This window comes from Cucurbita pepo, chromosome 2 (genome assembly GCF_057944985.1).
Source record: "Cucurbita pepo subsp. pepo isolate OVF chromosome 2, ASM5794498v1, whole genome shotgun sequence".
NCBI lineage: Eukaryota > Viridiplantae > Streptophyta > Magnoliopsida > Cucurbitales > Cucurbitaceae > Cucurbita > Cucurbita pepo.
In genome coordinates, this window is record NC_141799.1 from 44,391 (window position 1) to 71,021 (window position 26,631).

Sequence of the window (26,631 nt, forward strand, 5' to 3'; positions counted from 1 at the left end):
AGACTCAATTTCGGCTTTATAAATTGGGTTTAGCTGTTCTAAAATGAGCACCTAAAATCGGGAGCGTTGCTCATGGTTGTGGCGATAGTCACTTTCCCATAATAGCACTACGCATTAAGGATTGGAACAGGCACCCATCAACACCATTGTACAGGATACAGAAGCAGTGGGGCCACATGATTCCGGTTCCGGATAGCTACATTGTCAGTGCGGGCCCCTTCCCCCCTGTACGGACGCCGATACATCCACTTCTGGCTTCTACTTCTCCTCTCCTATGGAACATCCTTCTCCATATTTACTCATTCGAAGCACTTTTATTTCTGCTGCTTGCCCAGTCAACAAAATAAAATAAAATAAAAAAGGGTCATTTGAGGCGCCTTAATAATGGGAAAACTTTCATTTTGTTAATTTAAAAGAGACCAGTCCTGAGAATAGAGCCAAAGAATTAGCCTACCGTATCTATATAGAAATATATTCTATGGGAATGTCCCAAACCAAAACTCTATCCCTCTGCCCTTACCAACTGTAATTGTGTGTCGCTCTCTATATGAAATTGAATTGCATTCTAAATTTAGAAACCAAGACCTAGTAGAGAAGCCGCTGTTGCCCCCACGAAGAACACCACGAAAACAATCAGGGTGGTCAAAAGAACCCACATCCATGGCTGCATCCCCCTCTTACTCCGATTTCGAAGAGGTGGAGGAATTGTTGACTTTGTCTTGCTGTGCTTGGTGTACTGCGACTGCGACGCTTTTTGTGGCCTCTTCGCAGCCGTCCCCTGTTTACCTGTGTTTTCAGACACCTCCTTCGGGGTGCTCTCCGTGATTATACCAGATTCCTTTTCTTCCAAACCATTTCCAGCTTCCGTCTCAGCTGCTGCCATCTTCCTTGCCTTCTTTTTTGCTCTCTTCTCCCTTAGCTGTGCACAAATATGTTAGCTGTCAAAATTGTAATTCAAGCAAAGAATTAAAAGCAATTTGAATATGCCCAATACCTTCTCTCTCTCTTCCGCCTCTTTTCTTGCTTTAGTTACCGCCCTAGCGTGGGCTTTCTCAGCATTTCTCTTTTTCCTCTCCAATGCCTCTTTGGCTTTGGTCTTCTCTTCCAACTTATGTTGCTCCTTCAACTTGATTGCTTCCTCTTTCTTTCTCAACTCTTCTGCTTTCGCCGCCAACTCCTCTTCCTCTCTTGTTCGCTTAATCTCCACGGGTCGTGGTGGCTCTTCTACGTCATTCTCGCAAGAAATATTCCTAAGGCCATTCACTAAAGCCACAACTGTCGTGGGCTTCTCGTTTTTTGTCGGTTGATTCTTTGTTTTGACTACTTCGATCACTGGTTTATCATTATCTCTCATATTCTCAGCGGGTATCAGTTTTTCTGGTTCCAGCGTTTTTGAAACTGTTGAAAGAGAACTGTCCCTCGCTGGTCTCTCCTTTACAATCTGGTTCAGTGCATGTGGCTCTTCATTGGGGCCAAGGGAGCGGCCATCCAACGTCTTTAGTCGCCTCAGGGTACTTCTCATGTTGCTCTTAATATATTCTTCCCTGAACTCAGCATTTGTGTTCCACAGTTCCATCATGCACTCCACCTAAAATATTGATCAATCAGAGTATGGAAACAACTCGACGCCCAAAATCAAAGCAAACCAGCAATAGCAACACCGACTCAATACCAAAGAGTAACTTGATTATGTCAACAAAAACTAGGGGAAGAATAAATTAACCTGATTAACAGAAAAACGTTGCAGTCTCTCTACATCTCCACTCGATGCGATTTCATTGGCTTCTTTCACGTCATCCCGATACTTCCAGTAGTATTTGTTCTGCAAGTCAAGGGTCAAACTTCAACGGTTACACTTTCGCTGGGTGGCAATCGTTAGAGGATCTCTACCGATGGAAATATGCCAACGGAAAACATAAAATGACACATGTCCAATTCCAACATCATTTATTGCCTATTCGAGCCTAACTTCGTAGATAAAAACATAATTTGGCATCTCAAAGTTTGATGGTTCGATTCATAAACAAAAAAAAAAAAAAAATTGTATGTTCTATCTGAGAGATAAAAAAGTCCCCCAGATCAGGCTCCAGCTTGCAATCTTTCAACCTATACAGAACAGAATTCAAAACAAAAATGGAAACCCCTTTTGATAAATTCTCCTCACAAACATGTTATACCAGCTAAAATAGGTCGTTGGAAACCATCTTCCTTAAAGATGTCGATCTTGTTTCATTTAAAAGTCATGAGGGAAATAGACCCTGGCCCTCATAACTTCGACACTTGTTGTACACAGCGTCTTCTAAGATGCTTATTACCACAAGTAGATCGCATTATGAGCAAAAATTACGAGTACAAACCTTATCGTATAATTGCTTCCTCGTACTCTGTAAATTGGCATATGCTTCTTGGCGAATCTTATCTGCTGCTTTAAACTTGGATTGCAATTCATCCAGCTTTAAGCTTTCATCATTACATATCTTCTTGGCAGCCTTTATAACTGATTCAGCTTTCAGAACATTGCCTCTCAGTAAATCCATCTCCTTTCTTAATAGCTGTGTGGTACAATTAATAAATATCATGAGAATACGCATCTTAAAACAAAAGTGAAGATGCATTTTCTAATTTTTTATGCTTGCGAGCACTTGAAACCATATTTAGATGAGGGGTACAATTCATATTTATAGCATCTTTAAAACAAAACTGAAGACAAATTATCTAAATCTTATGCTGCATTGCAAGTACTTTTAGCTGTAAACACATTTTAGATGAGGGGTACCAAGTAACAAATACCATGTGAATATGCATCTTTAAAAGAAAATTGTAGATGATTGGAATGAATCTCATGCTGCATTGCAAGTGTTAGAAGCCATATTTAGAGAAGCAGAGATACAAAAGTATCAAACCCTATATCATACCTTTAGGCGCTCTTCAAACTGGTCTTTCTGGTCCAATGCCTGTTGAAGCTCATCCTGCTTACCCGTAGTAGATGAAAGCTGTTCCCGTAGCTGCTTCAATTGCTTGATTTCACGAATCAATTGCTTTTCCTCTTTCAGTGGCAGTGTTTCATGCTCTATAATGTGTTCAATGCTGCGCACCTGCATACATTGAAGCACGATTTCACAAAACGTTGAAATAAAAAATAAATTCAGGGGCATGAGCATGCACACAAGTGGCAGGGGGGAGGAGAATCGCTACAAACATATTTAACTAGAAGATCAACATGTACTTACCCTGCCATCAACGTCCCCAATGGACATTGCATTCTTTACTTTTGTTATGACTGATTGAACAGAGTCAATCTCCTGTCGTTTTGACCTCAGCAAGTCTCTTGCAGCTCTTCCTTCTGACACTGCAGCTTCAAGATCATCACTTAACACTTTCCATGCAGCCTGAACAGATAACCATTTGAACCATAAAATGATGTTTACATATACATAAATATATTAAACTTTGAAAAAGTATAATAATGTCATTATTACCCTCATTATCTGTATTTGAACTCGAATGGCATCTCGATCCTTGGTCGTCTGATCAACTTCCGTTTGAGCACACTTAATCTGCTCTCTTATATTTATATCACCAAATTTAGGTACCCTAACCAAAAAGTTAAGTGGCTTTGTTCCTGCTTCAGTACCTACATTCTTCCCTGCCAAAGCTTCAATAGAACCTTCTGGGGAAATAGGGGAAGGTTCATTCTGGCAACTCTCATGAACGACCTCAGTTTCTTCTTTCGTCGGTTTACTGTCAGTTTGAGAGGTAATATCAGACATTGGGTTCAGATCCACTTCATCGTTTACTGCAGAACCCTTGACTTCAGTTTCTGATGTGCAATCATCGCTAGTTATATCTCTGCCACCACCTCCTACGGAAGATGCAATCTCGATATTCTCTCCTGATTTCTCATTAGCAGTTGGACTTGAGCTACGTTCATAATCACGGAATTCTGAATCTGTTTCAACAGCAGAACTTTGTTGGATCGCAGTAGATTTATTGTCACCATTAGGAACTTCAGGAACAGTAGAACCTTTCTCTTCACATTCAATTGAAATAAAATCGTTAGATTCTGATCTCATATCATTACAAGGGAAAGTTGATTGGTTTTCTTCTTCGATGTCACCACTCTCAGACTTGGTTTCAAAATTATTGTCACCAAGAAGACTAATCTCATGATTTTCACGGACTTCATTATCCAGTTGGACATAATTACCAGCAGAAGCCACATTTTCAGACATTGTACAATCCTCGACTTCAAGATCAGGTCTCAGTACTGGATCATCAAGACCGTGTGTACAGGACATTTCCCTTATTTCAACTGAAGTATTTCCTATCACAACAGAAGAGACTGCTGTTTCAACGCTTTGTGCAGGTTCAACTTCCACAGGGATTAATTGACTTCCCGCAACAGAATCATCACCATAAGAAGTTCTAGATTCATCAAGCGCAGTGGACATCTCATCTCCAGAGACTGTACCTTCCAAAACTTCAACCCTGTCACATTCGTCCACTTTAGGATGGGAAGCCGTTTCTGAAATTTCTTCTAGTTCTAACACATGATTCACCTCTTGTTCATTCACGGTAATCTCATTTAACTCCACTTTTGGATCATTAATAAGCATTGTATGAGTTAATTTATGAGTTTCAACAGAATCAATATCAGGATCTACAGAGCTAGATAAAGTTTCAGTATGGTCATGGAAGCTGCTCGTGTTAGCTACAGTGTCTTTGTCATCAATAGTCTTCCAAGGGCCATCTTGATCCATACTCGTTGCAGTGCTAGTGGAGATAGAACCATTTAGATCTTCTGAATTGACCAATGGACTAGGAGCTGCTGCCAAATGCTGCTCCATGTCCACTTTGTTTTCTTCAGATGGCTCTAAAAGAGAATCCTCATTGTTTAAACTTTCTTGTTCCTCACCAACAACATGGCAATGTTCACCATCCGGATTAATTGTAACTTGAGTTCTCTCAGAGTTCTCTTCATTTAAAGCAACCCCTAATTTACATTCCCCCTTGACGTCCTCCACTGAACCATCAGGGTGATCTAGCTCAGATTTAACAGCACCCATACTTATAATTTGAGATTCTCCTAATCCTCCTACTGGGTCGCTTGTCGCAGCTTTATTTACCATCTCATCAACCTTCTCTTTGCCAGAATGGCAGTCGGCAGCCTCCACATTTGCATCTTGTGATTCTCGAATGCCTTCTTCTCTCTCGAAAGAGTCCAACTCAGTTTCTTCACTGCGGTTTTCTATGGTATCAGACAATTCATTAATAGCCACTGTTTCATTATCCTCGGGAACTACTTCACCTTGCCCACGCTTATCCAGGGTAGCAGAAGATTTGACGGCGTCCACTATTTCATTTTGCCCGTTAAGCTTAATATCTTCCCCCTCCCCAGGAGACTCCACTTCAATTTCTGACATAGGATTTGCCTCGGTATTAGACAGCTTGGGGGCTTTCATTATGCCATTTTCCTTATGATTCTGAATGTCCACCTCAGTATCAGACAAATTGAAGGCTTTCACTCTCCCATTTTCCTCATCATTCAGAATGTCGTCTCCCTTTTGAGAAGACTCCACCTCAATTTTCCCCCTAGGATTAGCCACGGTACCAGACAAATCGAAGGCTTTCATTCTGGCATTTTCCTCATCATTCTGAATATCGTCTGCCTTCTTAGAAGACTCCAACTTAATTTTTCCCCTAAGATTAGCCGCAGTATCAGTCAAATTAAAGGCTTTCACTCTGCCATTTTCTTCATGATTCTGAACCTCGTCTGCCTTTAGAGAAGACTCCACCTCAATTTCTTCCCCAGTGTTTGACTCAGGATCAGAAAACTTGATTGCAACAATTCCATATTCCTTGCGAAATTGGATGCCCTCTGCGTTTTGAGAAGACTCCGCCTCAATGTCTATCCCACGATTTGCCTCGGTATTAGAAGACTTCATGATTCCCATTACTCCATTATCCTCGTGAATTTGAATATCTTCCGCCATTCGAGAAGACACCACCAAGATTTGTCCACCAAGAGTTGCATCCGTGTTTGAAGATTCAGAGGTAGAAATTATTTGATTTTCCTCCTGAATCTGAACGTTTTCATCTTCTTGAGGAGCATCTACCCCATGGATTTCACCTTCTACATCAAACGATTCGTTGACAGCCTGGTTCTCCAGGATTCGAGTTTCTTCCACTTTTTGGGAGGAATCCAGTCCAGATTCCGCTTCATCCACCTTGGCGTCAGAAGATTGAAGAACATCTACCACTCTAGTCTCATCCTGAATTGCGTCACTCACTTTCAAATGCTCAGAAAATTTAAACGGTGAATCCTCAGATGCATTGGAAACGAAAAATGAATCGGGTTTCCTACCATCGTCCGTACTGAATTCCCCATTATGAACCTTAATTTCCGTATCGACATTGTGAGAACACTCTAGTTGCCCATTGAGATCCGACACAACATGATCATCGGAAGTAGCAGCATCGGTGGAGTTGACGAAAACGTAAGAAGCATCAGTATCATCCTTAGGAATGGAAGCAGCAGAGCCAAGGGATGCTGCATTGCAAGCGTTAGGCAAATTCTCGTAGGTACTCATATCCAAGGCACACTTCTCGTAAACCTGAGAGACGTCGGCGTGCACATCCATGTCAGCCATCATTGTGCATCAAAAACTGAAAACCCGCAACCGCAATTAAAGAGGAAGACTGGTAATTGAATAAAATTCAGAAACAAGAACATAAAAGGAGAAAGAAAAGAAGGGATCAGAAAGTGCGAAAGCGAGTAGAAGTGGGAAAAGGTATGATGAGTAAGTCAAAGTTGAAATGGGCAAGATCTCAAAAGACGAAGAGGAAAGAGAGAGTTACCGGAAGCGGAAGCGGAGGAGTGAGTTGAATTTGGCAGATCAAGTAGAGAAGATGATCGAGAATGGCGGATGCAGATCTTGAGAACTGATTCTGAGAATGGGGAGAGAGAAAATAAAAAATAAAAAAAAAGAAGAAGAAAAAGAAAGGAAAAGCGGAAGAAATAAGGTGTGAAACGAACAGCTGGGCGGGGGAGGAAGAAGAAGAGGAAGAAGAGGAAGAAGGAGAAGAAGAAGAGAGAAACACTGGTCTCTTCTTTCTCTGCTTCCTAATCCTAATCTTAATATGATTTCAAATCAAACTACCAAATCTTCTTTTCAAAACCAAATCAAAATTACCAAATCTTCTTCTTCTTCTTTTTTTTTTTTTTTTTTTTTTTAAGAAAATTAAAATGATCAAAACTACTCTATCTAAAATAATGGAAACAGAAGAAAAAAATCTTTAAAGGTTGTCATTTTTTTTTTTGAACTTTCCAGTGGCGTAATTTTCTGAAATACATTTACGTCCAAAAAAAAAAAAAAAAAAAAAAAAAAAAACCAACTTTCCCTATTCCTTTGGTTATTATAATATTCATGGAACTCAAAAATAAAAATAAGAGACTCTCACAGTTCCTTAGTTATGTTGAATTAAATATACTTTTTTATTTTTAGACTTTCCTAATATTTACTTTTCCTCCATGACTATAGATGATTTAAAAAAGAACTAGATAGTGTTATCTAAACTTCCTAATATTTATATCTACTACCTGATTAAATACATCACTAAGTTGATGAGTAAATACATCACTAAGTTGATGAGTAAATACATCACTAAGTTGATGAGTAAATACATCACTAAGTTGATGAGTTGGTTTTACAAAGGAAACAACCTAACTATATTTTTATTCCAAACTTTCAAATCAAGTTTTTTCAAAATGTTAAGTTATCCCTTTAGTCTCAAGTAAATGCATTAATCATTATGATGCAGTAGACTAATTTTAAAACTAATTTAATTATTGTTAATATATAAAAGAATTTAAGATCATCCAAGAACATTTGAAGAACATCCAAGAACATTTGAAGATCTAAGGAAACAATGTTGATGGGAGGAATATGGTTTTGTGGAATAGAAGCGAGATTTGGAAAGAGGTTACGTGTTCGAAGGAAGGAGGGGTGTATCTTCATGGCGCAAATTTTGGCGCAAATTTTGTGGAATAAAGATTAGGAACAAAACGGCAACACAAGTTAGTTTTGACAATATCTTTGGACTTACTCATATTATGTGATGGGGACGTGGGTTGAAAAACAAAGGGGGAGAATATGGTGGAGGGAGTGTCGGTGGAATTATTCAAACTCCGAGATCTGAACACCCAATACAAGGGCCTTCTACAGCCTCCGACAAATGAATGAAGGGTGTGGCGCAACGTGGGGTGGACTTTTGTACATCTAATCTACCTTCCCTGCAACTAACCCACAACTCAGCAGCTTCATATTGTCAAAATAACACACCCCAACCCAGTCCATCATGGAATAGAAAAAAGAAGCAGTGGGTTGGCTTGCACGCACAATTGCCTGGATCCAATCCACATCTACGAGTTGACTTAGATGCCTGTTAAATCACCATGGACCTCAAGCAATACAAACACAAAGAAAGGATAGCCCTCACGTACACATACGATTAGTCAACTAAACCCCGCGGAAACTATGATCGACACATTGAGTGCTAAGCTAGGGACATGAGTATTCTTTAGGCTGAGTGCTACTTCAGGTCACAGAGTCTCACGGTCAGGTTTGTCCAACGTAGGTTGCTTGTGGCCGCGTGTTGGATGTCTCGATCATGCTTGTCCAGAATATGTTGTCCATGGGGTATATGCCCGTTCTAAACTCCTTTTACTCGCTTTCATATATAGTTAGATCTGTATTATTCTTGTTGTGTCAATAAGCAATGTCTAGTCGTGTCATTGTCAGACAATTCAACTTCCCAACCAATCTTTTGTACTCCTGAGGATCTTTAAATGATTCTCCTTCTTTGCTGAGTTGCAAATTAGTTGCAAATGAGGATCTTTTTTATGTATGAATTCCGATTATATATCATTGACGTACCCAACAAGCATTGTAATACCATTCTCATATCATTGATAGAAGATAGAATGACCCTGAAAACCCTAATTGTTAACAAAAAGGTCCTCGTATTTTAGATCATAAACATAGTATCATGAACATAATATAGGCGCAAAACAACAAGATCCAAAACCCCAAACCCAAAGACCAGAATCTCAAACTAAGAGAACGTACAATTAAACTAGACTTCAAAATAAAACAAGATTGGACATAAGCATTTAAGATAAACAACAATTTGAGAGCAGTAAAAAATATAACCAAACAGATGGGAAAAAAATATAGAAACAAAACATACAGACAGACACAGGAGAAAGATTCCATGTAATAAATATCCAGAAAGATGCTTGACCAAGACATGGAAAACAAACCTTGCCCACTCACCGCCATATGGGTTGAGTGAAGTGAGAAGCTCCAAAATATCTTACATCTCTTGAATTAAAGCACCAAGGGATGCTAACATAAAGATTGAATATTCCCAAAATCCTTTTTTAGCATGAAAAATTGAAACCATTTGAAGAAATGTCCATGTCATCAATTTAAAATTATTAGGTGGACATCATTTCTTGATTGTCTAATGAACGTAATTCAAGAGGAACAAGGAAATCAAAATTCAAATCAAGTAAATATTAAGAAATAGCAATTCTACAACAGAACTTCGAACACGAAACAAATATCCAAATTTTGAATTGGAATATTCAGCTAATTCTAGTTAGAACAATAACGTGACTAGAAGAAGTATTATAGAAGCAAAGACTTCTAATCACCATTGGTTAGCCTAGTGGTCGGTCAGCCTAGTGGTCAGCCTAGTGGTCGGTCAGCCTAGTGGTCAACAAGGGGCAAGTAGATAACAAAGAGTGAATGAGCTCAAGTCATGTTGGCCACCTACTTCAGATTTAATATCCTACAAGTGTCTAAATCAGGTACTTCTCCTGTTATGAGCTCGCTAGACAATTGGCTATATCCACATCTTATTGTATGGCCTTTTCATGATGATAATAGAAAGTTAGCTTCCAAAGCTTTCTTTACCCCAATGTGGTATCAGAGCAGTGCTCATCTACTACATGTTCTCACCGTTGTAGTTCTCCCTTCTTCTCTGTTGTATCAATTAATTGGACCAGCCAACTTGAAGAGAGATAATTCTCCAGGAATTTACTCCTGGAGTTCTAAGGGAATTAAAAAATATTGGCAAATAACTTTCGGGTGGATGTCGCATCTAACAATCCCCTTTACATCCACCATTTTGATAATCTAGTATTGATGCTTGTATCCCAGCCAACAACTGGAGAAACTTCACTTTCTGTAGTCGAGCCACAAAGATAGCACTTCCCAAATGTCCATGAAGAACTCGGGTTGGTTTTATTGATCGCATCTTGCCATGTTCATCAAGAAATGATCCTTTAGTAAATAAGTGAATCACAGCAACCAGTGTTATCCACTTACATTCAGCTCAAGAAATATTACGAGAGATTCTCAAAGAATAATGTCCTTCAAAGTTTTCAGTTATGATGGGACTTGGTGACTCTTACCTAATGTTAAAAAAGAAACCAAGCTTTTCATGAGGAAAAAGAATGTACAAGGCATACAAAAAACAATAGACCTCCGGATTGAAAATAATAGAATGAAGGCACACCACCTCTAGAAATTGACGATCAGTGAGAGAACAAAGAGAACCCAAAGAGAGCAAGGGTCAGGAGAAGACAAAAAAAAAAAAGGCCACTTTCTCCCGATTATTGATGAGGACATAAATTGAAAATTTGAAATTATGTGAGAGGAGAACATCAATTATAGGCCTAGCAACCCTTATGTGAGGTGTGTAAGTGGAGGCACAAAGGCATTAATTGATATCTTCGAGATGGAGTATGGACTTTTGGGTCTAAACAACTTCTTTGATTGTTTAAGATCAATTGTTATTAATAGGTTCTATTCCTTCTAAGGCCGTGTGGTATGTAGTGGAGTTTACCAAGTGGTGTTCTTGCTGGACATGAACCTAGTAGAGGGATGGGCACTCATTGTGACAATACAGCTATACTGGTTGGACAAATCTAACAACCAAAGGAGCTAATCAAGTTTCTCAAACTCTAATCAACTTTCCACGAAAGATTACTTCCTATTCTTTCTTAACCACTCAGTATACTCTGCAGCGTAATAGACAGGGTATGTAGCCTTCCATCTTCCTCACCATTATCCTATGTATGAAGCTTCTCTTTCATGAAAGCATTCGGTATATCGAATATAATCAAGTGGCCTAATATTATCAACCTACAATTCTTCACGCACACACAAAAAAGAATAATAATAATAATAAATAAATAAACTTGTATACGAAACTATCATGAAAATCAAGAGTCCATATTCGATCTAAATTTTCCATCAAGAATAACACGGTGCAGAAAGTCTGTAGCCTATCCTCAAATTTTGAGGAAAATGTGAGGAAGCCTTTTATAGACGAATCAGACTTCCTTTAGGTGGAAAATTGTAGTCCAATGGTGGCAGCAGATTTAGTGTGATGTCCCACATTGGTTGGGGAATGTCCCACATTGGTTGGGAGGAGAACAAACCACCATTTATAAGGGTGTGGAAACCTTCCCTAGCAGACGCGTTTTAAAGCCTTGAGGGGAAGCCCGAAAAGAAAAGTCCAAAGAGGATAATATCTGCTAGCGGTGGATCTGGGCCGTTACATTTAGCATAAGGATCGGAGAAAGAGCATGAAAGATGAACGGAGAGTGATGCGAATAGGAGCAGATATGAAGGCGAAGGCAGAATGGGGTGGAGATCAAGAAGGCTGTACCTTCTGTCCAAAGCAATTATGGGAATAGCTTCCAGACTCTTAATCCAAACACAATACCAGCCATGAATTGCTAGTTTTTTTTGGGGGTAAAGAAACCAAGCTTTCATTAAGAAACATGAAAAATAATACGACAAAAAACAAGCCCAATAAAGATAAAGACTCAAAAGCTACACAAAGGGATTCCGGTCCAACAAAATCAAACCAAGATCATAATTACAAAAAGGTCCAGTGGCCGTTGTCCACAAGGAGACAATCTCACCAACTTCCAAATTTCGCCGCAAGACCTCTCAAGCTCTCAAAAATTCTATTATTCCTCTCAAGCCAAAATCTCCCACAAAAATGAAAAGAAATAACATGCCACACAACTTGGCCTTTACCACGAAAAAAGAACCCACGAGAACCTCCTCAATCATAGCATAACAGTCCCCATTCCAAACCAGACATAAATTATAAGAATCCAACCAACGAGTCCAAAGGGACTAAACAAATGGGCAATCCAACAAAAGGTGATGCAAATCCTAAAACGGGCAACACACAAAAGATGCACCAATGCGAAAACAACACAAAAGAAGAGTGTCTATGGACACAATTCATAGTGTCAACTCTTCCTTGTAAAACCTGCCACAAAAAAGTTACTTTCTTAGAAAGTTTAACCTTCTAGAGAGAGGAGAAAGGAGAGGCGGAATGGGGGCGAGGAAGACCAACAACAACTAGGAGAATGAGCAGCAAGAGAATCCCCAAGATGGCTCCAGGTTCCAGAACCTAGAGTCCCTACCCCTTCGAAGTATACAAAGACCATGGAGGATAGAAATATTATTGAAGCATAGAAGGCCTCTTTATCAGGAAAAAAAAAAAAAAAAAAAAAAAAGAAAGAAAAAGAGACATACAACCCAAAAATAGCAAGAGAGATCAAACAACGAAAGATCATAAGGCACAAGATGTAACTTTTTGCATGAGATATGGCATAAACATGGAAACACCTCACGAAGGCGCTTCTCACCCAACCACCAATCTTTTCAAAAATAAACACTCGAATCATTCCCAATATTGCACTTTAACAAACGAAGAAATAGAACGTAAGATGGAAGCAATCAAATTCTAGAGGATTTTAAGATAACCTTTAGTACCACCACTTATAACCCACTCACGGATGTGGGCCAACTACTTCTAAGGAATGATGCAGAAATCAAGGGCTCAAGTGCCCAAGTTCGTGTTTTAGGTACTTGTTATTATGTGCTACAAACTCATTGTCTCAAACAAGTACTGGATAATTGCATCTGGTGTGGCTTGTGAGATCTCACATCGGTTGGAGAGGGGAACGAAGCATTCTATATGAGGGTGTGAAAACCTCTCCCTAGCAGATGCATTTTAAAAATCTTGAGGGGAACCTGGATACGGAAAGCCCAAAGAGGACAATATCGACTAGCGGTGGGCTTGGGTTGTTACAAATGATATCAGAGCCAGACACCGGGCGGTGTACCAGAGAGGATACTAGGCCCCGAAGGGGGGGTGGATTGTGAGATCTCACATCGATTGGAGAGAGGAACGAGTGCCAGCGAGGACACTGGGCTCCGAAGGGGATGGATTGTGAGATCCCGCATCGGTTGGAGAGAGGAACGAAGCATTCTTCGTAAGGGAAAGCCTCTCCCTAGCAAACGCGTTTTAAAAACCTTGAGGGGAAACTTGAAAGGGAAAGCCCAAAGAGGACAATATCTGCTAGCGGCGGGCTTGGGCTGTTGCAAATGGTGTCAAAACCAGACACCGGACGGTGTGTCAGCGAGGGGCTGGGCCCTAAAGGGGGGTGGATTATAAGATTTCACATCGTTTGGAGAGAGGAACGAGTGTCAGCGAGGACGCTGGGCCCCGAAGGTGGTGGATTGTGAGATCCTGCATCGGTTGGAGAGGGGAATGAAGCATTCTTTGTAAGGGTGTGGAAACCTCTCCCTAGCAAACACGTTTTGAAAACCTTGAGGGGATGCCCGAAAGAGAAAGCCCAAAGAGGACAATATCGGCTAGCGGTGGGCTTGGGTCATTACAAATGGTATCAGAGCCAGACACTCGGCAGTGTGCCAGTTTGGACGCTAAGCCCCGAAGGGGGTGAACACCGGGGGGTGTGCCAGCGAGGACGTTGGGCCCCAAAGGGAGATGGATTGTGAGATCCCACATCAATTGGAGAGAGAAACGAGTGCCAGCGAGGATGCTGGGTCTCGAAGAGGGTGGATTGTGAGATCCCACATCGATTGGATAGGAGATGAAACATTTTTTATAAGGGTGTGGAAACCTCTCTCTAGCAGACGCATTTTAAAAACCTTAAGGGGAACCCCGAAAAGGAAATTTCAAAGAGGACAATATTTGCTAGCGGTGGACTTGGGCTTGGGCGGTTACATAACTAGTCATATTGTTGTAATAGATTAAGTTTCCATGACAATGAAACCAGTTGATAAATGTCCCGATTGCATAGTTTAGAACAGCTGGCTTGTTTGTGTATTTTAATGGCAATCGAAGCTCAAATCCTTAAGCTTAAGGATACTCGGTGTGTATAACAGAGTTCAAGTTCAGATTGTCTCGTTCATGATCTACTTACTTTGAACATGATTCACAATACCATACAACTTGAATTCCTATATGTTCTAGACAGATTTTAATTCAACGTTTATGTAATTATTCTAAAAATATGCCACTCCAACTTGGCATTGGGCCACAAATCTTTCATGTAACATAAATATAGTGGATGAACTTTTGTTCTATTTGTTTCTTAGCTCCATAGAGGAGGCTGTCTTTTGCGTCTAACAACAATTAGTCATCCAGATCTCATCCACTATGATGAGATTAATTTTGGTTTCAAATTGACTTTTGTCAACTATTGTACATGCTTCACGTGGATTTTCCAAATGCAATCAAGGTCAAGTGTTCAATTTCCCATCACTCTTTTCTTTGCGTCGATTGAAACTTAATTCCAAAAGGTTGTTAAAACGTTTCATTTGTGTATTGAAGTTTATTTTTTACATCTAAATGGTGTATTAATACATCAGTTGTCGTACGTATGAAGTCCTGAGAAAGCCTCGATAGTGGAAAGCTTTGAATGACACTTCCCCATTGTTTCAATCTAGAGTTCCAATACGATCTTGGTGACAGTATGCTTACTACAACTTTTTTTTCTCAATATAACCTCTTCCCCTTCTTTTGTGGAAACCACTCGCATTTTATTTAATACCAATCAAGAAAAGATTATCAAATACTCTTTAGAATACTACTACATTTTGTTTTTCTTAGGATGAAAAATTGGTAAGGTGGAAGAGTATTTATAGTAAAGATTAGACAAGGTAGACGACACATTTGTAATCTTCTAGATTTTATTTTCTAGATTTATTCCTAAAATATCTAAATATCTAAATTTTTTCTTCACTCTTCTTCGTGATGTCTTCTATTTGCTAAGCCCTGACTTCTTGGCTGGCTAGAAAATTTTCAAACTCTACAAGTGATGGATGACAGGTCAACCTTGTACTGCAATAATAAAACTTCTATATTCTGGCCACAATCCGTGGATGATAATCCTCTTCATTTGAGCTTCTCCAATGATAGACTTCAAATCTAGTTCAGAAATCTTCCGACAGATCGACTTAACCCTGTGAAGTATACCAAGCAATCATCATGTTGCGTTGTGAGATTGACAGCTCGGTTCTCCAGAAGTTGTAACCTCGTATCATTCTTCTTTGAGGAAAGCATTACGAACATGTCTCATGCTTCTTACGGTGTTTTGTCATCCTGAATGTGCTTCAACATCTCTTCTTCGACCACGATTTTCAAGGCAGACATTGTTTTACCTATTTTGATTTTCCATCTACCCCATTTTCCAAAACCTTCTTTTTAAGTTAGGGCCAGAGGCTTGAGCATACGTTGTTTGGCCGTAAGCGACGCGCAAACGAATTGGCTTAACTCACTTGTTGCTGGGAAGTGAGTGTCGCACAATCGCAAGTCCGCTGCCAAGAAAAGTGCGATTGTGACACCCAGCGTCCTCGCTGGCACACTGCGAATATCATTGTAACAGCCCAAGCCCACCACTAATAGATATTATCCACTTTAGCCCGTTACGTATAGCTGTCAACCTCACGGTTTTAAAACGCGTATGCTAAGGAGAGGTTTCCACACCCTTATAAGGAATGCTTCATTCCCCTCTCCAACCGATGTGGAATCTCACAATCCACCCCCCTTGGGATCCAGCGTCCTTGCTGGCACACCGCCCGATGACTAGCTCTGATACCATTTGGAACTGCTCAAGCCCACCACTAGTAGATATTGTTCGTTTTAGCCCGTTACGTATCGTCGTCAACCTCACGATTTTTTTAAAACATGTCTGCTATGATACATGAGAGCTAACACAATTATTGGGATTTTTTATTGGGATGGTAACCCAATAATTGTCTTGCTACAATATCCTGCTCTGATTTTATCATAGCCCAAAAGGGTTGAGGTTCGTAGTCACTCTGGGATGGTATAAACCCAGTTGTGATTGTTGACAGAGGAGTCCCACATCAGTTAATTAAGGGGTTGATCATGAGTTTATAAGTAAGAAATATATCTCTATTGGTATGAAGCCTTTTGGGGAAACCAAAAGTAACGTCATGAGAGTTTATGCTCAAAGTGGACAATATCATACCATTGTGGAGGTTCGTGGGTCCTAACATGGTATCAGAGCCAGACATCGGACAGTGTGCCAGCGAGGACGTTGGACGCCCAAGGGGTGGATTGTGAGATCCCACATCAGTTGGAGAGGGGAACGAATATTCCTTATATGGGTGTGAAACCTCTCTCTAACATACGTGTTTTAAAATCTTGAAGGGAAGTTCGGGAGGGAAAGCCCAAAGAGAACAATATTTGCTAATGGTGGGCTTGGGCTGTTACAAATGGTATCAGAGCCAGACACCGAGCGGTGTGCCAGCGAGGACGCTGGACCTCCAAGGGGGTTGAATTTTGAGATTCCACATCGGTTGGAGAGGGGAACGAAGCATTCAAGGGTATGGAAACCTCTTCCTAATAGACGCGTTTTAAAATTTTGAGAATAAGTCCGGGAAGGCAAAGCCCAAAAAAAGAAAATTTTTTTTAGCGATGAACTTGGGTTGTTACTAATAGTATCAGAGTTATGCCCTTAACTAGTCATGTCAATAGAATCTTCAAATGTCGAACAAAAAAGTTGTGAAGGTGTAGTCAAAAGTGACTCAAGTGTTGAACAAAGGGTGTACTTTGTTTGAGGGTTCTAAAGAAGGAGTTGAGCTTCGATTAAGGAGAGTCTAAGGTTTCACAGGGTTCAGCGGAGGCTCTATGGTATACTTTGTCGAGGGGAGGATTGTTGAGGATTATTGAGAGAGGAGTCCACATCGGTTAACTAAGAGGTTGATCATGAATACATCTCCATTGATATGAGTCCTTTTAGAAAAACTAAAATAAAGTTACTAAACAGGCTATTGGTTTTCACAGCCATTAATGGAATTGCAGAGAACACCAGAACCCCTGCAAGCTAAAGCAAGATGGAGAAAATAAAATATACTTATCATTCAGCTAAATTTTGATAGGGATAGCTTGTTGTCTTACCTCCTGCGACGAAATTCTGCATGTGGAACGATGAGGAATAGAGTGGCTGTTTCGAAGATTAAGGGTTGTATGGTGCGCGTGCGGAGTTGTTGAATAGAACTCCAGTAGAATGGGCGGAGGAAGATGAAATTGCAGAAGGAAAAGTGTGTGGCTGAAATAGGGCCATTGCTGCCATGAGTGACATTGGAAGTGAGCACTGAGCGAGAACGCAGCGTGCACGACTTTGGCGCGTTGTTAATTCATTCCACGTGCCAAGAGTAATCTAAAAGTACTATCGGAGAGCTTAGAGAGAGGAAGAAGCTTCTCCCTCCGTTGAGAATAAAATGTTTTGGTCTAATCCTATTAACAAGACTCTAAATATGAATAGGATTTAAATTTAAGATTTAAATTCAATATTCTAATTTTTCTAATTTTGAACTCTCCACTTTCAATAGAGTTTTACGGAGATAAGCCGGTTTTTTTTTTTTCTTTATTTATTGGGCTTCATTTCCAAACGAGGCCCGTTACTGTTAAGGGATTTTGAGCCTTCAAAACCCTAGATTTCGCCGCTCTCCAATTGACTTCCGATCGCCGCTCTCCAATTTACTTACTTCCGATCGTCCATGGCGCATCTGGGTGGTGGTGCCGAGGCTCACGCCCGCTTCAAGCAATACGAGTATCGAGCCAATTCCAGTTTGGTTCTGACTACAGACTCTCGTCCTCGCGACACACATGAACCCACCGGCGAGCCCGAGTCCCTCTGGGGAAAAATTGATCCTAAAAGCTTTGGTGATAGGGCTTATAGAGGGAGGCCCCCGGAATTGGATGAGAAACTTAAGATATCCAAGAGGAAGAAGAAAGAGCTCGACCCACTCGCGGAGCTTCCACCTAGTAGGCAAAGCAGCAAGCGTCGTCGTCTTCAGGAAGAAAGTGTTCTTACTTCTACCGAGGAAGGAGTCTACATGCCTAAGACTAAGGAGACCAGGGCGGCTTACGAGGCGATGCTCAGTGTCATTCAACAACAATTAGGTGGGCAACCTTTGAGCATAGTAAGTGGCGCAGCGGATGAGATTTTGGCGGTTCTAAAAAACGACTCATTCAAGAACCCAGACAAGAAAAAAGAAATCGAGAAATTACTGAACCCCATTCCAAACAATGTATTCGATCAGTTGGTGTCTATTGGGAGGCTTATTACCGATTATCAAGATGGGAGCGATGCTGCCGGGCCTGCGTCAGCTAATGGGGATGATGCTCTTGATGACGATGTAGGTGTTGCGGTTGAATTTGAGGAGAACGAGGAGGAGGAGGAAGAGAGTGATCTAGACATGGTCCAGGAGGATGAAGAAGATGAAGATGATGTGGTAGAGCCTAATGGTTCTGGGGCTATGCAGATGGGCGGGGGAATTGATGACGATGAAATGCAGGAAAAGGACGGAGGTATGAACCTTAATGTTCAGGATATTGATGCTTACTGGCTCCAGAGGAAAATCTCTCAGGCTTACGAACAACAAATTGATCCACAGCAATGCCAGAAGCTTGCCGAAGAGGTACTCAAGATACTGGCTGAAGGTGATGACCGGGAAGTCGAGACCAAGTTGTTGGTGCATCTCCAGTTTGAAAAATTCAGCCTTGTAAAATTTCTTCTACGAAACCGACTGAAGGTTGTATGGTGCACCCGTTTGGCTAGATCTGAAGACCAAGAAGAAAGAAAGAAAATTGAGGAGGAAATGATGCATCTGGGTCCAGATTTAGCTGCAATCCTCGAGCAGCTGCATGCTACTAGAGCAACAGCGAAAGAGAGGCAAAAAAATTTAGAGAAGAGTATCAGAGAAGAGGCTCGTCGATTGAAGGATGAGAGCGGAGGAGACGCAGAAAGGGGAAGGAGGGAGCCTGTTGAGAGAGATATGGACAGCGGGTGGTTGACTGGACAGAGCCATGTGCTTGATCTTGACAGTATTGCATTTCAACAAGGTAGTCTTTTGATGGCAAACAATAAATGCGTACTTCCTGATGGGTCATACAGACATCTCAGTAAGGGTTACGAAGAGATTCACGTTCCTGCTCTGAAACCAAAGCCGTTTGATAGCGAAGAGAAATTTGTTAAAATTGCTTCCATGCCAGATTGGGCACAGCCAGCTTTCAAGGGAATGACTCAGTTAAATAGGGTACAGAGTAAAGTCTACGAGACTGCCCTCTTTAAAGCGGACAATGTTCTGTTGTGTGCCCCTACTGGCGCCGGGAAAACTAACGTTGCTGTCCTCACTATACTACAGCAGATTGCTCTGCACACAAATCCAGATGGTTCGTACAACCACAATGAATACAAGATTGTATATGTTGCACCTATGAAAGCTCTTGTTGCTGAAGTTGTTGGCAATCTGTCTAATCGCTTGCAGGACTATGGTGTCAAGGTTCGGGAACTTAGTGGAGATCAGACATTGACTCGTCAACAAATTGAGGAGACTCAAATCATTGTTACAACTCCTGAGAAGTGGGATATCATTACTAGGAAGTCTGGTGATCGCACGTATACACAGCTTGTAAAGCTTCTGATTATTGATGAGATTCATCTTCTTCATGATAACAGAGGCCCTGTGCTTGAAAGCATTGTCGCCAGAACTGTGAGGCAAATTGAGACCACTAAGGAGCATATCCGTTTGGTTGGATTATCAGCCACCCTCCCTAATTATGAAGATGTAGCATTATTCTTGCGAGTTGATATGAAAAAAGGTTTGTTTCATTTTGACAATAGCTACAGACCCGTCCCTCTCTCTCAACAGTATATTGGAATAACGGTGAAGAAGCCATTGCAGAGGTTCCAGTTGATGAACGATCTCTGTTATGAGAAGGTAATGGCAGTTGCTGGAAAGCATCAGGTTCTTATCTTTGTCCATTCAAGGAAAGAAACTTCCAAAACAGCTCGTGCTATTCGAGATGCTGCTCTTGCCAATGACACTCTTGGCAAATTCTTGAAGGAGGACAGTGCTAGCCGTGAGATTCTTCACACTCATACCGATTTAGTCAAAAGTAATGATCTCAAAGATCTTCTACCTTACGGTTTCGCAATACATCATGCTGGGATGACAAGGGTTGATCGCCAACTTGTTGAGGATCTTTTTGCTGATGGTCATATTCAAGTTTTGGTTTCCACGGCTACTCTTGCTTGGGGTGTGAACCTGCCAGCTCATAGTGTTATTATCAAGGGAACCCAGATTTACAATCCAGAGAAAGGAGCATGGACTGAGTTAAGTCCTTTAGATGTTATGCAGATGCTGGGTCGTGCAGGAAGACCTCAATATGATTCTTATGGGGAGGGAATAATCATCACAGGACACAGTGAATTGCAATATTATCTTTCACTAATGAACCAACAGCTACCGATTGAAAGTCAGTTTGTCTCCAAAATGGCCGATCAATTAAATGCAGAAATTGTCCTTGGGACTGTTCAAAATGCAAGAGAAGCATGTAATTGGCTAGGATATACGTACTTGTATGTTCGTATGCTAAGGAATCCCACCCTGTACGGAATAGCGCCTGATGCTCTTTCAAGAGACATAACATTGGAAGAGAGGAGAGCTGATTTGGTAAGTCCAAAATACTTTTTGAGTCCTAATATTGGTTGTTTGCTGGATTGCTTGTTGTTACCTTTTGTAGATATTTCATGTTTCTTTTCTTTTTTTTTTTTTTTTGTCAAAACGTCTCATATTGGTTGTTTGCTGGATTGTTTGTTGTTACCTTTTGTAGATATTTCATGTTTCTTTGGCCGGATGAGCCATTCAACACTTGAGAAAAATATATCAGCAAACATGGTAGATGATAAATTATTATTTCAGAAATATTTTCTTACTTTGTTTTAGAGAAGAAACAACACTTCCATTAAGACCGAAACAAGATTAACAATAAAAAAGTGGCTAGACAAGTCGCTAAGCAATGATTCCAATGATGTTATTCTATGTTCTAGATTCAAAAGATAATAGAAGTATCTGAACAACGAAATCCTTGTGTATGATGCTGTAGTCCTCTCAATCATAATGTATTTCAACCAAATGCCCAAGGCTGATGTTAAAGGACCTGTAACCCACAAAAATCTACCTCTTCTTCCTACACAAGGAGGATTTTAACCTTACTAATTATTCAATCTTAAATAATAAAATAGAGTAGAAGATGAAAATTAACACTTTAAAGTCATAAGCGTTACTAACTCTAACATTTATTAGAATTAGATTATCATGGAGAAGAAGATTTGTCATGGAAAGAACTAATAGAGACCTGTAGGAGTGCTTTTGTTTAAGCTATTGGTATTGGAGCGTTTGCCTTTTCTAAAAAAAGCGTGAATTTGTTTCTTAAAAATAATGGCTGAATACTGTACTCAAGGAAAGAAAAATGACGAAGGGAAATAGACAAAATCTAAAGAGGAGAGATGCGAAGTAAAATGATAATGATGATTGTTGTGGGTAACTTGGTTGTGGGTGATAATGATGATTGTTGTTTTATGTTGCGGTTGTGTAAGATGATATTTTTGTTTTTCTTATTATGACGCTGCTCTATGTCTGCAGATTCATTCAGCTGCTACAATATTAGACAAAAATAATCTGGTGAAGTATGACCGCAAAAGTGGGTATTTCCAAGTTACCGACTTGGGTCGCATAGCTAGCTACTACTATATAACACATGGAACAATATCCACTTACAATGAGCATTTGAAGCCAATGATGGGGGATATTGAGCTATGTCGCCTGTTCTCATTGAGTGAAGAATTTAAATATGTAACTGTGCGCCAAGATGAGAAAATGGAATTAGCAAAGCTGTTGGAACGTGTTCCAATTCCTATCAAGGAAAGCTTGGAGGAACCCAGTGCCAAGATCAATGTTTTGCTGCAAGCATATATATCTCAGCTAAAGCTGGAAGGGCTGTCGTTGACATCTGACATGGTGTTCATAACTCAGGTCTGTTCAGTTTGCTTTTGTTTAAGAATTTATACAAATTGAATTATCTCATTTTAATCTTTAACATTTATTTGTTATTAATGGCTATTTACATCTCATTTTGTGGATTCCTGTCCAGCTTTGTTGTTGTACTCCAAACTTCTTTTGTTGTCTGTACCCATTTTCTGTGCCTCTATGCTTAGGCTTTTAATTTGGCTTTCCTTGCATTAATATCTTTTAATGTTTCATCAGAGTGCTGGACGGCTTATGCGAGCTCTATTTGAGATTGTCTTGAAACGAGGATGGGCACAACTTGCTGAGAAGGCCTTGAACTTGTGCAAGATGGTGAGTAAAAGGATGTGGAATGTCCAGACACCTCTTCGGCAATTTCATGGTATCTCGAATGATATTCTCATGAAGCTGGAGAAGAAGGATTTGGCTTGGGACCGGTACTATGATCTCTCATCGCAGGAGCTAGGTGAGCTTATACGTGCACCCAAAATGGGAAGAACTCTTCACAAGTTCATCCACCAATTCCCAAAATTAAATCTTGCTGCACATGTTCAGCCAATTACACGCACTGTTCTGAGAGTTGAGCTCACAATAACACCAGACTTCCAGTGGGAGGACAAGGTTCATGGATATGTTGAGTCATTTTGGGTACTTGTGGAGGATAATGATGGTGAAAATATACTTCATCATGAGTATTTCCTGTTGAAGAAGCAGTACATTGATGAGGACCACACTTTGAATTTTACGGTCCAGATATACGAACCACTACCCCCGCAGTACTTCATACGTGTTGTGTCAGACAGATGGCTAGGGTCACAAACTATTTTGCCTGTCTCTTTCAGGCACCTCATTCTGCCAGAAAAGTTCCCCCCACCAACGGAGTTGTTAGACTTGCAACCTCTTCCTGTGACTGCGTTAAGAAATCCATCTTATGAAGCTCTTCATAAAGATTTTAAGCATTTCAATCCTGTTCAGACTCAAGTCTTTACCGTGTTGTATAACACAGATGACAATGTTCTAGTTGCAGCGCCAACAGGAAGTGGAAAAACTATTTGTGCCGAGTTTGCTATATTGAGGAATCATCAGAAAGGGCAGGATAACATGTTACGTGCTGTGTATATTGCACCTATAGAAGCTCTTGCCAAAGAACGTTACAGAGACTGGGAAAAGAAGTTTGGAAAGGGACTTGGAATCCGTGTTGTTGAGTTAACAGGGGAAACGGCGACAGATTTGAAACTTCTTGAGAAAGGTCAAATAATCATTAGTACCCCAGAGAAATGGGATGCTCTATCTCGTCGTTGGAAGCAGCGAAAACATGTCCAACAGGTCAGCCTTTTTATTATTGATGAACTTCACTTGATTGGAGGTCAAGGTGGTCCTGTATTGGAGGTGATTGTGTCTAGGATGAGATACATTGCAAGTCAGATTGAGAACAAGATTCGAATTGTGGCCCTTTCTACTTCACTTGCAAATGCCAAAGATATTGGGGATTGGATAGGGGCTACTTCTCATGGTCTCTTCAATTTCCCGCCTGGAGTTCGTCCTGTGCCTTTGGAGATTCATATTCAGGGGGTGGATATAGCTAATTTTGAAGCAAGAATGCTGGCAATGACAAAGCCAACATACACCGCTATTGTTCAGCATGCAAAAAATGGAAAGCCTGCTCTTGTTTTTGTTCCTACAAGGAAGCATGTCAGACTGACAGCAGTGGATATAATGACGTACTCTAGTGCAGACAATGGAGAGAAGCTGCCATTCTTGTTGAGATCTCTTGAAGACATTGAGCCCTTTGTTGACAAGATTCACGATGAGATGCTGAAAGCCATTTTACGTCATGGGGTTGGCTATTTGCACGAGGGATTGTCTAGCTTGGATCAAGAAGTGGTGACGCAACTGTTTGAAGCAGGGTGGATTCAGGTTTGTGTTGTAAGCAGCTCGATGTGTTGGGGTGTTCCATTGTTAGCCCATTTGGTGGTGGTAATGGGAACACAATATTATGATGGAAGGGAAAATGCGCACACCGACTACCCTGTTACTGATTTGATGCAGATGATGGGACATGCCAGTCGACCACTGCTTGATAATTCTGGGAAATGTGTCATTCTTTGCCATGCACCCCGTAAAGAATACTACAAAAAATTCTTATATGAAGCTTTCCCGGTTGAAAGCCACCTACACCATTACCTTCATGATAATATTAATGCAGAAATTGTTGCTGGAATTATTGAGAATAAGCAGGATGCTGTTGATTATATTACGTGGACTTTTATGTACAGGAGGCTTACTCAGAATCCCAATTATTATAATCTTCAAGGTGTCAGTCATAGGCATCTTTCTGACCACCTTTCAGAGCTTATTGAGAACACCTTGAGCGATTTAGAAGCAAGCAAGTGCATTGGCATTGAGGATGATATGGACCTATCTCCATCTAATCTTGGTATGATAGCGTCGTATTATTACATAAGTTATACTACCATTGAGCGTTTCAGTTCGTCTTTAACTGGCAAAACCAAGATGAAGGGTCTTTTGGAGATTCTGGCTTCAGCTTCTGAGTATGCATTGCTTCCAATACGACCGGGTGAAGAAGAGTTGATTCGCAGGTTGATTAATCATCAGCGATTTTCCTTTGAAAATCCGAAATGCACAGACCCACATGTCAAAGCAAATGCATTGCTGCAGGCTCACTTCTCAAGGCAATCTGTTGGTGGTAACTTAGCAATAGATCAACGGGAGGTAGTCATTTCTGCCAGTAGGTTGCTGCAGGCAATGGTGGATGTCATTTCGAGCAATGGTTGGCTGAGCCTTGCCCTTCTTGCAATGGAAGTCAGCCAGATGGTGACCCAAGGCCTGTGGGAGCGGGATTCCATGCTTCTTCAGCTACCACATTTCACAAAGGAACTGGCCAAGAGATGCCAAGAGAACCCTGGAAAGAACATAGAGACAGTATTTGACCTGGCGGAAATGGAGGATGAGGAAAGGCGTGAACTACTTCAGATGACAGATGTTCAGTTGTCGGATATTGCACGTTTTTGCAATCGGTTCCCAAATATTGATTTGGCGTACGAGGTACTGGATGGTGAGAATGTTGCAGCAGGGGAGAACATAACACTGCAAGTTGCACTTGAGCGGGATCTTGATGGAAGGACTGAGGTTGGGCCTGTGGATGCTCCGAGGTATCCCAAAGCCAAAGAAGAAGGCTGGTGGCTTGTTGTTGGCGATACAAAGAGCAACCAGCTACTGGCGATTAAAAGGGTTTCCCTTCAAAGGAAGTCGAAGGTCAAGCTTGATTTCACTGCGCCTCCAGACACTGGAAAGAAATCGTATACCCTTTATTTCATGTGTGATTCATACTTGGGCTGCGACCAGGAGTATAGTTTCTCAGTCGATGTCAAAGATGCTGACGAAGATAGCGGGAGAGAGTAGAGTAGCTGTTAGTCTGGCAATCGATGTCAAAGGTGCTGATGAAGATAGCGGGAGAGGAGTAGAGTAGATGTTAGTTGGGTGTTTCCATTTTGATTTGAAATTTGTTAACTGATAAAGAGCAAGTATTTTATAACTCAAGGGATTGTCTTCGTTTTTATGTGATTAAGATGCTATAATTATGTATAAAACTTGTAACATGCTTGAATATGGTTCATTCAACACGGTATCTGGATATGGATGATATGAAAATATTGTGGTTTAGAAAGTGGAATTGTGGACAGATACAGCATTGATTTTGACAAAAGAAAAGAAAGAGTGGATATGATAGTTGATAGTTGATAGTTGATATAGAACAGAACACAAGACGAGACACATAGGGATCGGATCACTCATTCCTCGTAGATTTGACACTCGTCAAGCTGAGGATTGTCTCGACAGAAATACTCCAGGGGATCTTGAGTCTGTAGTTTACGTAGGAGATGGGCCTTAGCTTGGCTAACTTCCTCCACCTGGTCCCAGGCCACCTTGCACTCATCAGAGCCTGAGGTCTCGTCCCCCTTGCAAACCTCCTCTGCTTCCATCACCTTCTTCTCAATCATCTCCGTCAGAAGCTTCTCTCTCATCCGCGTTCCTTTGTGTTTGTATTTTGCCATGCTCACAGTCATTGCTCTCTCCCGCTGATACCCCTGTTTTCTGCTGCCGACACTCAGCCCTAGATACGCTATTTTCTCCTGAAGGCCCTTACACGGTCTCACAGAGGTGGATGATGAAGGTTGCATCGGCCACGGCCACGACCACGACCACGAGGCAGCCATTTTATTAGAACTCCAGTTGCTTCAATTTCAATGATCACCGGACGCCTCAAGGCTTTCTCAGAAACAGAATTAAGTAATAGTATTTTGAGTTTTTGACCACCCACCCTATCTCGAAAGCAATCTTCGTGGGTCTTGGGCCGGGCTCT

At 40.9% G+C, this 26,631-nt stretch overlaps 3 protein-coding genes across 3 annotated transcripts; 1 reads left to right on the plus strand and 2 right to left on the minus strand.

Annotated features, from left to right (window-relative positions):
• Positions 1 to 382: 382 nt before the first annotated feature.
• Positions 383 to 6,997, minus strand: LOC111789163 (uncharacterized). The gene is given in 8 exon segments (XM_087121154.1): positions 383 to 609; positions 611 to 919; positions 995 to 1,588; positions 1,724 to 1,822; positions 2,358 to 2,552; positions 2,916 to 3,095; positions 3,231 to 3,389; positions 3,480 to 6,997. Coding segments are annotated over 8 exon segments (4,734 nt in total). The 5' UTR covers positions 6,654 to 6,997; the 3' UTR covers positions 383 to 585.
• Positions 6,998 to 17,856: 10,859 nt separating this feature from the next.
• On the plus strand, positions 17,857 to 25,935 carry LOC111789162 (DExH-box ATP-dependent RNA helicase DExH12). The gene is made up of 3 exons (XM_023669822.2): positions 17,857 to 20,894; positions 21,867 to 22,256; positions 22,488 to 25,935. Exons 1-3 carry the CDS (start codon positions 17,934 to 17,936, stop codon positions 25,668 to 25,670), a joined length of 6,534 nt encoding a protein of 2,177 aa, XP_023525590.2. The 5' UTR covers positions 17,857 to 17,933; the 3' UTR covers positions 25,671 to 25,935.
• On the minus strand, positions 25,909 to 26,618 carry CP12-3 (CP12 domain-containing protein 3). The gene has a single exon (XM_023669827.2). It carries the CDS (start codon positions 26,483 to 26,485, stop codon positions 26,060 to 26,062), a length of 426 nt encoding a protein of 141 aa, XP_023525595.2. The 5' UTR covers positions 26,486 to 26,618; the 3' UTR covers positions 25,909 to 26,059.
• Between the last annotated feature and the right edge of the window lie 13 nt (positions 26,619 to 26,631).

Excerpts from the sequence above, each read along its gene's own strand:
- LOC111789162 (XM_023669822.2), top strand. The coding sequence starts at position 17,934 with ATGGCGCATCTGGGTGGTGGTGCCGAGGCTCACGCCCGCTTCAAGCAA. Across the intron at positions 20,895-21,866 it reads AAGAGAGGAGAGCTGATTTG|ATTCATTCAGCTGCTACAAT; the intron begins GTAAGTCCAAAA and ends CTATGTCTGCAG. Across the intron at positions 22,257-22,487 it reads ACATGGTGTTCATAACTCAG|AGTGCTGGACGGCTTATGCG; the intron begins GTCTGTTCAGTT and ends ATGTTTCATCAG.
- CP12-3 (XM_023669827.2), bottom strand. The coding sequence starts at position 26,485 with ATGGCTGCCTCGTGGTCGTGGTCGTGGCCGTGGCCGATGCAACCTTCA.